The sequence below is a fragment of the Pongo pygmaeus genome, chromosome 23 (genome assembly GCF_028885625.2).
Source record: "Pongo pygmaeus isolate AG05252 chromosome 23, NHGRI_mPonPyg2-v2.0_pri, whole genome shotgun sequence".
Classification (NCBI taxonomy): Eukaryota; Metazoa; Chordata; class Mammalia; order Primates; family Hominidae; genus Pongo; species Pongo pygmaeus.
The window spans coordinates 42,745,956-42,762,068 of record NC_085931.1 but is presented as its reverse complement, the minus strand read 5'-3'; the positions used below and the strand labels follow the sequence as shown (position 1 = coordinate 42,762,068).

Here is a 16,113-nt window from a genome sequence, read left to right as displayed (position 1 = left end):
GATCTAGCTGTGAGGTGGAGAGGGGCAGGGAAGGCAGCCCAAGGCAATGTTTTCTCTTCCTCAAGTCTCACCCACCCCCATGTAAACGCTTTGCTTCCTACAGCGCCAGCTTGAATCCCACCTCTCATGACACCACACTCTTCCTGCCTTCCCAACCAAGTGTGGTCCCAACAGTGTCTTATCAACTGCTACACTTACTGTTTATAAAGGGGCTACATACCCAAAGGCCTAGAGAAACCAGCCAGGTAGCATGACTGAGTATGTAAGACAAGTTTAAGACCAGAGTGTGAACCCAAGGCATATGCCCCTTCTGAAGTGCCAGCTCGCTGTGGCTGGGTGCAGATATGGACCCTGTGTAAATCCAGTAAAACTGGATTTTTTTTTTTTTTTTTTTTGAGGAGTCTCGCTCTGTCACCAGGCTGGAGTGCAGTGGCGTGATCTCGACTCACTGCAACCTCCGCCTCCCAGGTTCAAGCAATTCTCCTGCCTCAGCCTCCTGCGTAGCTGGGACTACAGGTGTGTGCCACCACGCCAGCTAATTTTTGTATTTTTAGTAGAAATGAGGTTTCACCATGTTGGCCAGGATGGTCTCAATTTCTTGACCCTGTGATCCACCCACCTCAGCCTCCCAAAGTGCTGGGATTACAGGCATGAGCCACTGTGCCCGGCCTCAAGCAAAACTGGGTTTTATATATTAACTATAATTTTTTTTTGAGATAGGGTCTCACTATGTTGCCCAGGCTGGTCTCGAACTCCTGAGCTCAAGTGATCTGCCCAACTTGGCCTCTCAAAGTGCTGGGATTACAGGCATGGGCCACTGCACCTGGCCAACTTTGCATTACAATAGTCCTCACTTATCTGAGGGGGATATGTTCCAAGATCCCCAGTGGCTGTCTGAAACCTAGGGTAGTACCAAGCCCTGTATGTACTATGTTTTTTTCCTATAAATACATACTTATGCTAAAGTGTCATTTATAAATTAGGCACGGTAACAGATTATCAACAATAACTAATAATAAATGAACAATTATACCATATACTGTAAGAAAAGTTACATGAATGTGGACTCTCTCTTTTTCTTTCTCAAAATATCTTATTGCACTGTACTTGTCTATTTTTGGACCACAGTTGACCTTGGGTAACTGAAATTGCGCACCGAGAGTACTACAGTATATTATCCACAATATATTGTTTTACATATTATATAACATCATGTATCATGTCATATATATAATGTATATTATATTTTTTAATATAAAAATTCATATGCTATCTATACAATCCAGATTTTTATATGGAAATCTTCAAATTTAAAACCCGGCTCAAATTTTGTTGTTGTTGTTGTTGAGACAGAGTCTCACTCTATCGCCCAGGCTGGAGTTTAGCGGCACAATCTCGGCTCACTGCAACCTCTGCCTCCTGAGTTCAAGCTATTCTCGTGCCTTAGCCTCCAAAGTAGCTGTGATTACAGGCATGCGCCACCATGCCCAGTGATTTGGTTTGGCTGTGTCCCTACCCAAATCTCATCTCAAATTGTAGTTCCCATAATCCCCATGTGTCTTGGGAGGGACCCAGTGGGAGGTAACTGAATAATGGGTGCAGTTTCCTCCAAGCTATTCTTGTGATAGTGAGTGAGTTCTCATGAGATCTGATGGTTTTATTTTATTTACTTATTTTTTTTTTTTAGATGGAGTCTTGCTCTGTCACCCAGGCTGGAGTGCAGTGGTGCAATCTTAGCTCATTGCAACCTCCGCCTCCCAGGTTCCAGCAATTCTCCTGCCTCAGCCTCTTGAGTCACTGGGATTACAGGTGGGTGCCACCATGCCCGGCTGATTTTTGTATTATTAGCAGAGACGGGATTTCACCATGTTGGCTAGGCTGGTCTTGAACTCCTGGTCTCAGGTAATTCACCCACCTAGGCCTCCCAAAGTGCTGGGATTACAGATGTGAGCCACTATGCCCACCAAGATCTGATGATTTCACAAGGGGCTTCCCTTCCCCTCCACTCTGCACTTCTCCTTGCTGCTGCCATGTGAAGAAGCACATGTTTGCTTCCCCTTCCACCATGATTTTGTTTCCTGAGGCCTCCCCAGCCATGCTGAACTGTGAGTCAATTAAACCTCTTTCCTTTATAAATTACCCAGTCTCCGGTATGTCTTTATTAGTAGCATAAGAATGGACTAATACAGTACATTTGTACTGGGGAGTGGGGCACTGCTGTAAAGATACCCGAAAATGTGGAAGCGACTTTGGAATTGGGTAACAGACAAAGGTTGGAACAGTCTGGGGGTGCTCAGAAGAAGACAGGAAAATGTGGGAAAATTTGGAACTTCCCAGCAACTTGGAGGGCTCAAAAGACAGGAAGATGTGGGAAAGTTTGGCACTTCCTAGAGACTTGTTGAATGGCTTTGACCAACATGCTGATAGTGATATGGACAATGAAGTCTAGGCTGAAGTGGTCTCAGATGGAGATGGGGAACTTGTTGGGAACTGGAGTAAAGGTCTCTCATGCTATGCAAAGAGACTGGTGGCATTTTGCCCCTGCCCTAGAGATCTATGAAACTCTGAACTTGAGAAGATGATTTAGGGTATCTGGCAGAAGAAATTTCTAAGTGGCAAAGTGTTCAAGAGGAAGCAGAGCATAAAAGTTTGGAAACTTGGCAGCCTGATGATGTGACAGAAAAGAAAAACCCATTTTCTGGGAGGAAATTCAAGCCTACTGCAGAAATTTGCATAAGTAAGGAGGAGCTTAATGTAAATCACCAAGACAATGGGGAAAATGTCTCCAGGGCATGTCAGAGACCTTCATGCAGCCCCTCCCACTACAGGGCTGGAGGCCTAGAAGGAAAAATTGGTTTCCTGGGCCTGGCCTCCTGCTGTGTGCTGCCTAGGGACTCCATGCACTGCATCCCAGCCACTCCGGCCATGGCTAAAAGGGGCCAATGTACAGCTCAGGCATGGCTTCAGAGGGTGTAAGCCCCAAGCCTTGGCAGCTTCTATGTGGTGTTGAGCCTGCGGGTGCACAGAAGTCAAGAATTGAGGTTTGGGAATTTCTGCCTAGATTTCAGGGGAGGCAGAAGTTTGCTTCAGGGGTAGGGCCCTCATGGAGAACCTCTGCTAGGGCAGTGCGGAAGGAAAAAGAGTCTCCGCTGGGGCACTGCCTAGTGGAGCTGTGAGAAGAGGGCCACCATCCACCAGACCCCAGAATGGTAGATCCACCAACGGCTTGCACCATGCACCTGGAAAAGTGGCAGACACTCAACACCAGGCCATAAAAGCAACCGGAAGTGGGGTGGTACCCTGCAGAGCCACAGGGCTGGAGCTACCCAAGGGCCTGGGAGCCTACCTCTTGTATCAGCATGCCCTGAATGTGAGACATGGAGTCAAAGGAGATCATTTTGGAACTTTAAAGTTTAATGGTTGCCCTATTGGATTTCAGACTTGCATGGGGCCTGAGCCCCTTTGTTTTGGCCAATTTCTCCCATTTGGAATGGGTGTATTTACCCAATGCCTATACCCCATTGTATCAAGGAACTAACTAACTTGCTTTTGACTTTACAAGCTCATAGGCAAAAGGGATTTGCCTTGTCTCAGATGAGACATTGGACTTGAGTTAATGCTGGAATGAATTAAGACACTGGGGGACTGTTGAGAAGGCATGACTGTGTTTTGAAATGCAAGGACATGAGAACTGGGAGGGGCCAGGGGTGAAATGATATGATTTGGCTGTGTCCCCACCCAAATCTTATCTTGAGTTATGGTTCCCATAATCCCCATGTGTCATGGGAGGGTCCAGGTGGGAGGTAAATTAATCATGGGGGCGGTTACCTCCATGCTCTTCTCATGACAGTGAGTTCTCACGAGATGTGATGGTTTTATAAGGGGCTTTTCCCCTATCTTCACTCTGCACTTTTTGCTGCTGCCATGTAAAGAAGGATGTGTTTGCTTCTCCTTCTGCCATGATTGTAAGTTTCCTGAGGCCTCCCCAGCCCTGCAGAACTGTGAGTTGATTAAACTTCTTTCCTTTATAAATTACTCAGTCTCAGGTATGTCTTTATTAGCAGTGTGAGAATGGACTAATACACCTGGCTTTTTTTTTTTTCCCCCCAGTAAAGATGGGGTTTTGCCATGTTGGCCAGGCTGGTCTCAAACTCCTGGTCTCAAGTGATCTGCCCACCTTGGCCTTCCAAAGTGGTGGGATTACAGGCCTGAGCCACCACACCTGGCCCCGCCTCAAATATGTTGAAATACTTTGTGGGCTAAATCAAATGAGTCTGTAATTCAAATTAAGTCCCGATCTAAAAATTTATAACTTCCGGCCCATTTCATGTTATCCAACACCTACCAGGTATTAGCCTAGCTTTCTTTTCACGTAAATGCCTTCTCCCTAATTACAAGCTCCTAGTAAAGGAAATATTTCACCCCCTCATGGGAACAGGGCACTGAAAACCCTCAGGGCTGTCAAGGTGGGGACAAGTCAGTCTTCCACCAAGCACTTACTTCTGACTGGCCTCCATCTCCAACAGGGCAGAGAGAGCTGAGGTTCCCTTCTTCCCCACCGGGGGTGCGGTTGACTCCAGAGAATGCGTGGAAATGGGCCCGGTCATCTGCAAGCCTTTCATGGCGGTCCCTTTCTAAAGCAGAGAAGAGGAGACAAGGCCATCAGCCAAGTGGGCTCTCGGTGGAAGCCACTCATGCCCCAGGGCATGCTGCAGCATTCCCAGGCCCTGGGAATCCCATGGACAGGGTCAAGGAACACGGGTTCTCAGTGTTCAGCAAGTGACAGAAAACCGCCTTTCACTCAAATGCCTGGTGAACTAAAAATAAACTGCCCCTTTATTTGCACATCCTCATTTCACCCTCACCACAGATCTATGAAGTAAATGTTAGCCCTATTTTACAGAAGAAGAAACTGAAGCTCAGAGAGGTTAAGGAACTTATCCCACATCCTACTGGAGCTGGAACCCAAACTCCAGTGACCTCACTTCAAAACCAAAGTTCTTCCCACTATCCAAGCTCTCCCAGACATGTTTCTAATCGTAAGTGATGTTGTGTACACAAGGCAGCTGGTGTGAGAGGAAGAATACTGAACTTGAGGTTAAAAACAAAAAAAAACATGGCTGATGATGGAACATTCCCTGGTAATTAAAAAGAGTGAACTACTTACACACACAACTTGGATGAATCAGAAGGCATTATGCTAAGTGAAAGAAGGCAGCCTCAAAAGGTCACATATTATGTGATTCTCTTTTCTGTGATGTTTGGAAAAGACAAAAGTATAGTGATAAGGAACACACCAGTGGTTGCCAGGGATTAGAGATGGGGGAGAACGTGACTATAAAGACTAGCATAAGTCCAGGCATGGTGGCTCATGCCTGTAATCCCAGCACTTTAGTCCAGGAATTTGAGAACAACCTGGGCAAAATGGGGAAACTCCATCTCTATAAAAAATACAAAAAATTAGCTGGACATGATGCACACCTTTAGTCCCAGCTACTTGGAAGGCTAAGGTGGGAAGTCAAGGCTGCAGTGAGCCATGATCATGCCACCACACTCCTGCTTGGGCAACAGAGTGAGACCTTGTCTCAAAAAAAAAAAAAAAAAAAAAAAAAAAGGCTAGCATGAGAGAATTTTTTTGAAGTGATGGTGATGGTTACATGAATCTATATATTTGTTAAAATTCATAGACCTGTGTACACACACACACACACACACACACACGTCAATTATACTATATGTTAGTTTAAAAAAAATGCTGAATCCCAGTTCTACCCCTTATAGCTGGCATATTCCATAACCCCCAGAAGCCTGAGTCTCCGCACTGGGTGGTGTGTGACTGAAATGAGGCACAGGGTGCTGCGAACTCTGGAGCAAGATGAGTGAGGAAGGACTGCTGCTGTTCACCTCCTGAGAGTTTCTACCCAGAGGTTCAGCACCCAGTCACACAAGCAGCTGTGCTCAACATAGGGTCCCACTTGGAGAGCACCTCAAGGCACCGTGTCCTCAGGTGGAAGGGAGTGGCTCTATGCCAGGGAACACCACCCAGTCACTGCTTGCACTCTATCCCTTCCTCCTTTACCCAGCGGTGGAGGAGAAAACACTGTTTTGGATTTAAGGTAAACACTGGGCAGTTGAGGAGTAAATAAATAGGCTGATGATGAGAGGCCCCTAATAGAGGAGGTGGCAGGCCCTGCATCTCACACCAGGCGCACTCCCTGAGTCCAGGGAGCCCTTACCCGCATCATGCGATCCGAGCGATGCCGCCTGCGAATGCGATTCAAGCCCTCCACAAAGCGGATAAAACCATCCAGGAGTTGCCACTCGTCCTCGTCTGCACGGGGCCTGTCCCCATAGATGTCGCAGTGGGCCTCCCCCTCTGTGATGCGCTTGGTGGCGGTGACACAGGCTGGTAGCAGCAGGAAGCGGGTCCTCCAGAACTTCAGGGACTCAATTAAGCTACAGGGGGTGAGGAAAACACAGGGTGGTGGTGAGAAAGAGGAGATAAGGAAAGCACTCTCAGTAAACTCTGTGGAGTTGGTGTGTGAAGGTCCATCTCCCCATGAGTACGTGCTCATTTGATGCTACAGCTCATGGCTCTGTTGAAAATACAAGTTCTGAGGATGGGCATGGTGGCTCACACCTATAATCCCAGCACTTTGGGAGGCCGAGGCAGGAGGATTGCTTGAACTCAGGAGTTGAGACCAGCCTGGGGAACATGGCAAGACCCCATCTCTACCCTGTTTCAAAAAAAAAAAAAAGAGCTCTGAAGGAAGACCACAAAGGCAGTTTTTGCTTTGATCCCAGAGATATCAGAATGCTTCTGCACACCCAGGCCCAGTGAATTTGTGGCTATCATCACAATCACAAATCATGCATAGAAATCAAAAATTAAAAATGAGATGCCACAAAGCTACCAGCCAACTAGTGAAGAAAATGTTAAGAACACAATCTGCACTGCCACTTGCATCAAAGGGCACATCATCACTGAGCTTCGTGGGGTTTGTTTTTTCAATTGTGGTAAAATATACATAACAAAAAATTTATCACATTAACCTATTTTATTTTTTTGAGACAAGGTCTTGTTGTGTTGCCCAGGCAAGAGTGCAGTGGCACTGTCAAGGCTCACTGTAGCTACGACTTCCTGGGCTCAAGTACTTCGGCCTCCTGAGTAGCTAGGACTATAGGGGTATGCCACCATGCCCAGTTAATTTTATTTTTATTTATTTATTTATTTTTTGAGACAGAGTTTCACTCTTGTTGCCCAGGCTGGAGTGCAATGGCTTGATCTTGGCTCACTGCAACCTCCACCTCTCCTGGGTTCAAGCAATTCTCCAGCCTCAGTCTCCTGAGTAGTTGGGATTACAGGCATGCACTACCACACCCAGCTAATTTTTGTATTTTCAGTAGAGACAGGATTTTGCCATGCTGGCCAGGCTGGTCTCGAACTCCTGACCTCAGGTGATCTGCCAACCTCGGCCTCCCAAATTGCTGGGATTACAGGCATAAGCCACCGCACCCAGCCAACCCTGTCTCTTTACAAAGAAAAAAAAAGAAAAAGAAAAAGGGAGAGAGAAAGAAAGGGCAGAAAGTGTTAAAATACACATATACATCCTTGCCCAAGCCTGCAAAGATGGAAATCCAAAGCCCACTCTCTGACCTGAAGTCTTCAGAGCCGGCGGAACAGATATACTGATCTAAGTAATTCCACTTGTACTCCTCCAGCCGTTCATGGGAGAATTCCACCCAGCAGGAGACGAACTCTGAGTCTGAGTGGGAAGGACAGAGGCTGTAGGTGTAGTGGATCTGGGCAGATTCATAAGGATACCTGCAAAACACAGGGCAGGCCCCCAAATTCAAAAGAGTTAGAGACAAATTCCTGCCAATTCTTCTCTATATTTTCTATCTCTATACACTTAGAACCATCCTTGACATTTACTCCTCAACTGTAGTAACCAACTTATCCCAGGGAACAGTACTAGAAATTTCTAGGATCTTCTTAAACTCTTTCCTTCTTCTCTCCTCACAATCTTTATTTGAAATAGCCTTGTTAGGAATCATGCTAAACATTATAAGATGAATCCCTTTTGGAAGTAGGTAAGCTATAACCCTAAAATAACCTTAGAAACAAACAAACAAAACTCCAAAAGAAAAACCGACCACTGAACTTCCTCAGTTTGAATTATGTACTATACACATAATTTAGTATGTGGCGATAATTCAGGACAATAACTGAAGACTTTAAATATCCAAATACTCACTTGGGAAGGTATCGCGTCACTGTGATCATCTTATCCTTCAGCGTCACTTTGTGGAACGTTCTGCCCATACTCAGCCAATACTGGTCCTCCTCCTCAGGGCGGTTTCGGGACACAAGGCCTAACAGAAAAATAATAATTTCCTCCATCTGTTTGAAGCTCATTCCTATAACAGACAATTGTTTCTCATCCATATAGACTGAGAAAACGATGTAACACTTTCTCTTGAGGGGCAGTTTCATGGAAGAAAGTTATTCTTGGTTAAAAAAAAACAAAACAAAAAACTCCTGAGGTTGGCAGATTTTTCCGTTGTTAAACCAACCAAGAGCAGATTAGAGCCTGAAGGTGCTAGCTGATAGCACCTAGATGGCACACTCAAAGCTGAACAACCTGATACCTCATCCTCTGGAGAGGAAAGTTCTTTAAGAGATGACTGTGTTACTAAAATGGAACTCTACTACACCAGCATAAGCTGCCCACCTTGGCATTCGAGGTTCTCACTCCAAGGTGGCAGCCAACCTAGCTTTCTGGTCCTAGCTCTCACTACTCCTAAACTGCTATACCAAGTTTCAGTCTAAAAGGACCATTTATTGATTTGCTGCAAATATTTGCTCATGTTGTTTCTTTTTCTTTTTTTTTTTTTTTTTTTGAGATGGAGTTTCGCTCTTGTTGCCCAGGCTGGAGTGCAATGGTGTGATCTCGGCTCACCACAGCCTCCGCCTCCTGGGTTCAAGCAATTCTGTTTCAGCCTCCCAAGTAGCTGGGATTACAGGCATGCTCCACCACGCCTGGCTAATTTTGTATTTTTAGTAGAGACGTGGTTTCTCCATGTTGGTCAGGCTGCTCTTGAACTCCCAACCTCAGGTGATCCGCTCGCCTCGGCCTCTCGAAGTGCTGGGATTACAGGCGTGAGCCTCTGCGCCCAGCCTGCTCGTGTTGTTTCTTTTGCATTCTCGTCCTGGGCCACCACTGAAATCCCAGATCATTTAAAGTCACCATCAAACGCTACTTCTTCCAGAAAGCCAACAGACCCCATCAGCAGTCTGATTCCTACCTTGTATATAGCTCCTTGTGTGTATGTCTCTTACCCCTTACAAATTAAAAGTTCCAGGAGGTCAGGGCTCAAATGCTGTTCCTCCTTACATTTTTAGAAGCACCTGATAAAGTGCCATGTCCAGTATTAGCTGAACTGAACTGAACGCAGGAAAGAGGAAAATAATCAGGAATCAAGAAAATGACAAGTGTTCAAGAGAGTAAAAATCATGGCTCAAAGAACAACCAAGCCAAGCCAAGATTCCTTTGATCTAGAAAAAAGGCAAGTCCTCTTGAGGCAGGAGAACAGGGTCTGGAGGCAGGGAACCTAAGGCCAATTCAGGCTGACTTCCTAGAACTAAATCAAAAGGAAAACCCCAACTTTCCACACCTAAGTAACAAAAGGACCAGAGGTTACTCCCTTCACAAACCACTCCCCGCTTTTTCTGTGAGGCAGATGGAAAACTGAAAGTGTCTCTGATTTTTACAACCAAATAGACGTTTGCATAGGAGTGTAAACTTTGTAACTTCACTTTAGCCTCTGATTGGTTGCTTTCCGCAACCAATCAGACTGATTGCGAGCCACCACTTCATTTACATAGGGTGTACACCAAGTAAACAACGGGAAACTTCTAGAAGGTATTTAAACCCCAAAAAATTCTGTAAAGGAGTCCTTGAGCCCCTACGCTCCAGCTCGCTCCCACACTGTGGAGTGTACTTTCATTTTCAGTAAATCTCTTCTTTTGCTGCTTCATTTTTTCCTTGCTTTGTTTGTGCATTTTGTCCAATTCTTTGTTCGAGGTGCCAAGAACCTGGACACCCTCCATTGGCAACACTCATTCAGCTCTGAGACAGTCACACAGTGACAGGCAGCATGTGAGCGGTCAAGAGGAGAGAGGACAGCAGAGGCTGAAATAATATTCACTGTGAATGTGGAAATTTCCCCGATGGTGCCAAGGGAGCAGCAGGCTAGCTGCATACAAAACAGAAGCTACTCGGGGGATCCCAGGTCCAACCCCAGCACTTTCACTTGCCAGCCTGCGTGATCTTGAGCACCAAATCTCACTTTCTAAAGCAAGAAAGAGGGCAAGCCCTCATCCAAGCATTCCTTCATTCATGCAACAAACACTCTGCTGGCTGTTGGGAAGACAATGTCATGGGACAAGGTTCATGAGCATCTGACATCGTACCTGACACCCCCATTCTAAATTAGGTGCACCCCAGTTATTCCTGTGTTTATCCTGTATGGTATTTATTATTCACAATCTGTGATCAAAAATATACTTGTGGTTTATTAGTTTAACATCTGACTCTGCCATAGACTGTAGACTCTGAGGGGAGGGCTGATGCTGTTCTGTTCCCTGCTGGAACAGGGCCTGGCTCACACTTAGTATTCAATAAATCTCTGATGAATAAGCAGCACAGGCCTGGTTGTGATGGCAACTTTTCCAGTAATTAGGATAACAATGGTACCCTTTCTGTTACTATAGAAATTAGAGAGATTAAATTTATCACAGCAAAAAAATAACCAGAAAGGATACAGTCAGGCAAGTAGCCTCTGGCCAACTAACCATCACATGAGGCTCATGGATCAGCCAGGAACAGAACTGGACACAGAGGAACTCAGACCACTGAGGGACATCCACCAGCTATCCCAGAGAACAACAGGTGGGCAGCCTGCAAGGCGCCAGTGACATGAAAGGTGAATTCATCTCATTACTCTTGGGATAAAGGACAAAATCCTTCAGACAGGCTTGGGTCTCCTGACATCTCTGGCTGTACCTCCGGCTTATTCCTTGTGCTCCATCATATCAGCCTTCTTTCTGGCGTCCAGAAAGTATCTCAATGCTTTCTGCCACAGAGCCTTTGCACAAACTGGCCTCTGCCTGTTATGCCCTTCCCTTCTACTCCTGCCCTCCATTCCCAACCTGCTGCTCCTGGTAACTCCTACATGTACTTCGGGTCTAATCTCAAACCTCATCTCCTCAGGGAAGCTGTCCATGACCCACCAGATTAGATAGGGCCCCATATTAAATGTTCTGACAGCCCCATGACTTCTCCCTCAGCCTTTATCACAACATATATTTCATAGTTTGACTAATGTTATTTTCCCTGACTGGGCTATAAATCCTCTCCCCAGTCATGCAGAGTGCTTCAAAGATACTGTTGAATCAATGTGTGAATAAATGGATTCATATATTTATTTTTCTTTTCTTTTTAGAGACAGGGTCTCCCTACATTGCCTAGGCCAGTCTTGAATTCCTGGGCTCAAGGGATCCTCCTGCCTCAGCCTCCCAATGTGCTAGGATTACGCCCAGCCAAATTCATATACTTATTGACCCATACTGTTGCATATTACTATATGCCAGGCATGTAGTTTCCATTGTGGAGGACAAAAAGATGAAGAGAAATAGTCTTGGCACTCAAAAAGGTTAACATTCAATAGGGTCTGGAAGATGAATACAAGGCAACATGTGATAAACGTCACAAGGGGCTTTCAAAGAAAATCCAGGGAGAGTCCAAAGCTTCATACATAAACAACAGGGCCTGGACTGGATGACTGCATGCTCCCTCTAACAGGGCCACAGTTCTCTGATCCTCTGGCCCAAGAAGCTTTCATGGGGACAAAGATGATCCAAGGTTATCACTGGTGATCACGGGACGGGGAGGTCTTGTTAGCAATAATGAAGAGACAGTAGACTAAGACAGCTCATTGATTGTTCCAGGAAGTGATTACTGCTTTCTGATTCCAGGCACCTGCACTTAATTCCCTCTGTTAGACTTATTTTAGAGGAGCTCTCCACTGCCTGGCTCTCATTCAATTAGCAACACCGATTCTCTGTCACTTACTAGCCTAATCTGCCACTCATGGATGACCCATTCTTGCTTCAAGCCATCAACCTTCAGTGATAAAGAAGAGACAGATGAATCCAGAACAAGAAAATAAGAACAAATGCAAACTTCAGGTTTAGGTAACATCTGACAATCTGCTGTGTGCCAGGTACTGTACTAGAAACAATTAAATATAGGTTTATGGGTTTAGAAACTTTGACAGCTCAGTAGTGACTCAGCTGCCTACAATTCCCAGGTGTCTGTCCAAGCCAGGCTGTCCCATTCCTGAACTTGGTCACATCCACTGCCTTAAAGGGAGAGTTGTAAATTAAAGAGAGCATTTAAAATAAATCCATACCTAAAGGAGACTTTATTCCTCACTTAAGTAGAATTTATAAAGAAAACTTTTGTGTCAAAAACAATTACTACTAAATTTATCTACTATCTACCATCTTGAAAACCCATTTCCACATACACAGTAGAAGAGAAAAAAATATAAATCCAAGGAGAAGAACTCACCTCGGCTATAGAGTGGGCTACTGCTCAGCGGGGGCGGGACGGCAGGATTGGGTTTCTGTGCCTTGGGCTGCACTATGATTTGGTAGCCCTGCATGAGACGCTGGCAAATAAACTCTTCAAACACCTGCTGGGCTGTCATCTGCACACCATCTTCGTCCCTCCTGAAAAAAACAGATGATTGCTCATACAGATGCTTGGCCCGAGACAGTGAGACTTAAGAGTGCACAGTCTCATCATCTCCTTTGCTTCATCCCCTTATAACCATTCTACGGTGGGTCATAAAACTAACAGTTTGAGCTGGGCACGGTGCCTCATGTCTGTAATCCTAGCACTCTGGAAGGCTGAGATGGGCAGATTGCATATGCATAAGCCCAGGAATTCAAGGCCAGCCTGGGCAACATGGCAAAACCCTGTCTCTACCAAAAAAAATACAAAAATTAGCCAAGTATGGTGGCACGCACTTGTAGTCCCAGCAGAGGTTGCAGTGAGCCAAGATTGCATCACTGCACTTCAGCCTGGATGACAGTATACAAAAGAGATATAGAAAAGAAAATATAATAGAAAATATGAAAAAAAACTACTAACAATTTGTAAATCAGTGTTTTGGGGAAAATTAACAGTTCAAAGAGGTGAAAAGAGGCAGGTAACTCAATGCTCAAATGAGTAATTTTAGAAAAGAAGATCAGATTTAGTGTGCCCAAAATAATTGCATTAGAAAATATGAGAATAATCAGCGAAGCCAGAACCAACTGGAGTTAAAAATAAATCAATCAATGCGGAGAAATAGTTGATGTCAATAAAACTCTGGAGAAATGAACAGTTCTTACATCATAAAATTACCCACAGCCAGTGCAGCAGCTCACGCTTGTAATCCCAGCACTTTGGGAGGCCGAGGCAGGTGGATCACCTGAGGTTATGAGTTTGAGACCAGCCTGGCCAACATGGTGAAACCCCACCTCTACTAAAAATACAAAAAATTAGCCAGGCATGGTGGCACATGCCTGTAGTCCCAGCTACTCAGGAGGCTGAGGCATGAGAATCGCTTGAACCCAGGAGGCAGAGGTTGCAGTGAGGCGAGACTGCGCCACTGCACTCCAGCCTGGGTGACAGAGTGAGACTCTGTCTCAAGGAAAAAAAAAAAAAAAGTTACCCAAATATAAAAAGAGGACACAGGCTTGAAAATTCAGTGTTCAGCCAGACACAGTGGCTCAAGGTGGTAATCCCAGCACTTTGGGACGCAACAGATGGGCAGATGACTTGAGCCCAGGAGTTTGAGACCAACCTGGGCAATATGGCGAAACAGCGTCTTTATAAAATACACAAAAATTAGCTGGATGTGGTGCTGCCATCCCCAGCTACTCCTAGCTACTTAGGAGGCTGAGGTAGAAAGACTGTTTGAACTCAGGAGATCGAAGCTGCAGTGAGTTGTGATCGTACCACTGTACTCCAACCTGAGCGACAGAGTGAGACTGTCTCAGTTAAAAAAAAAAAAAAAGGAAAAAAAAGATAAAATACAACTCAGTTTTTTTTTTTAAATTTTTTATTTAACGGCCATGCTAATCTTCTCTATATTGTTCCAATTTTAATATATGTGTTGCTGAAGTGAGCACAAATCCAGTGTTCTGATGCATGTGTGGGATATATCCGAAACCCTCACAAACCAAGCCAAGTGCCTTTTTCTCTGACACTGACCTGTCGATGTCTGCTTCTGGAAGGAGATCATAACAGCCCTCTGTGTAGTCATTCTGCAGGCCCTGGCGGTCAGGGAAGTAGTCGGTGGTGAGGGGGAGGCACGCCGGAGTAGTGAGAGACTTCCAGTCCACTCCAACTGTGCAACAGAAGCCTGGCACTACAGGGGGAGCAGACAGTGTCAGAACTGCCTCACGTAACAGGGGGAAAAGGTACATGTGGTCACCATGGCAAGTGTGGGATGGGGGGCCAGGAGAGGGAAGGGGAGGGAAGAGTGGGGAAAAAAGTTCATGGTGAAAGATGGTAAAATTGCCAGGATTGGGAAGAAAGAGGGTAGGGGAGGGAGAAAGAGAGAGAAACAGAGTTTGTTAGACAATGCAGTGCACATGCTTATCCAATCCCATCATGCAAATGGGATTCACAGCTGATATTTTTCATTTTCTGCTGATTGTGAGCTGCAGCCACAATGCAGGTGAGATTACGGCAGGGCAGGCGGAATTACATGTCGAAGCACATCAACGTTCCAAGAGCAGGGAGGCCCAAGCACGAGCCTCTCCCAAGGACTGCAGAGTGGCTAGGTGGGGAAAGGAGGGGAGCTCAGCCTCGTTTGGGAGCAAATAGCATACAGTAGCAGAAATAAGGAATACTTCTAGCACTGCAAAAATAAGTAACAGATTCAAAAGGGTGGGAGGAAAAATCAAGTAAGGATATCTGGGAAAGTTAGGAGGCTGGAACTTTAAGAGACAGCATTTAACAATCCAAAAATGAAAGCTGCAGTTAGTAGAGCAGGCCTGACCACATGGGTCTGTCCCGAATTGCCTGCTCCTCAGTTAAAGCAGGGTTTCTCAGCCTCGGCAACAACAGAGACTTTGAACCAGATAATTCTTTGTTGTGGGGGCTGTCCTAGGTACTGCAGCAGCATCCTTGGACTCTACTCAATAGATGCCAGTGGCATCCCCCAGCTGTGAAAACCAGAAATGTCTGCAGGCATTGACATGTTCCCCCGGGGAGGGAAATCCTCCCTGGTTGGGAAAATCCTCCCTGGTTGAGCTTCACTGAGTTAAAATAATAGGGCAGTTACCTCTTTAAGTAATTTAAGTGACGACTATCTTTTAACTCTCTAAAGAAGGGAGCAACATGAAGCCGAAAAACTCTAAGCCTTTGTCTCTAAGTTCTGAATGGGATACTCATACACTTTATTTTTGTACCATGCTAACAGCTTACAATGTGTTGTAGCCCCTGCTGCCTCATCAGCCCTCCCGTCAATGAAGAACAAAATTTGTGTGCTAAGTCACAGCAGAAAGATGCCCCACGTGGCACCACTGACTTGGGGAAGATGATCTAGCCTGCAACAGATCTAACTCATGCTCTACACAGGGCTTATTAACTCATTAGTAATTCAGGAACCAAAACACAGCCCCGAATAGCCTAATTAATCATCTCCATTTTTCTATATGGCAGCCGAGAAGGTGAGCTTGTTTCTACTTCCTGGCTAAAACAGAAGATGAGGACCTGATCAAAGCCCCAGTGGGGAAGCCAGAAACAGAAGACAGATCTTTATGTCCTCTTAGATCATCCTGGCCATCATCAGCCTTCTGACCCTCAGGATTATAAAAATCTTGTAGAAATGCTTTCTGCTGGGCACACAACAAGACACAGACTGTTCAAATGCTTAGTTCGAGATCTCATGATGAGAAAGGATCCTGATTGTAAGTTTAAGGGTGTTCTGTCTCTAGGAAAAGAGTGCAGCCTCTTTTCTAACCCCAGTATCTTCTGGTCCTGAAAA

At 45.4% G+C, this 16,113-nt stretch overlaps 1 protein-coding gene and 1 non-coding gene across 19 annotated transcripts in view; both read right to left on the bottom strand.

Annotated features, from left to right (window-relative positions):
* DEPDC5 (DEP domain containing 5, GATOR1 subcomplex subunit) overlaps positions 1-16,113 on the bottom strand; it is a 161,697-nt gene that overhangs the window by 63,718 nt on the left and 81,866 nt on the right. For 10 of the 18 annotated variants that reach the window (XR_010125950.1, XM_054470437.2, XM_063663207.1 and 7 more), the window contains 6 exons: positions 14,331-14,514; positions 12,639-12,799; positions 8,259-8,376; positions 7,658-7,825; positions 6,237-6,456; positions 4,501-4,634 (listed from right to left, as the gene is read on the bottom strand). Coding sequence is in view for 17 of the 18 variants with exons in the window: in XM_054470437.2 (XP_054326412.1) it covers positions 4,501-4,634; positions 6,237-6,456; positions 7,658-7,825; positions 8,259-8,376; positions 12,639-12,799; positions 14,331-14,514 (985 nt within the window). In the remaining variant the exon portion in view is untranslated. Of the gene's footprint in view, positions 1-4,500; positions 4,635-6,236; positions 6,457-7,657; positions 7,826-8,258; positions 8,377-12,638; positions 12,800-14,330; positions 14,515-16,113 lie in introns of those variants that run through there. The other 8 variants (XM_063663209.1, XM_063663211.1, XM_063663212.1 and 5 more) reach the window with 2 other exon arrangements.
* LOC129023752 (U6 spliceosomal RNA) lies at positions 14,141-14,248 on the bottom strand. Its single transcript, XR_008496901.1, has one exon. It is a non-coding gene; the product is annotated as a U6 spliceosomal RNA (small nuclear RNA).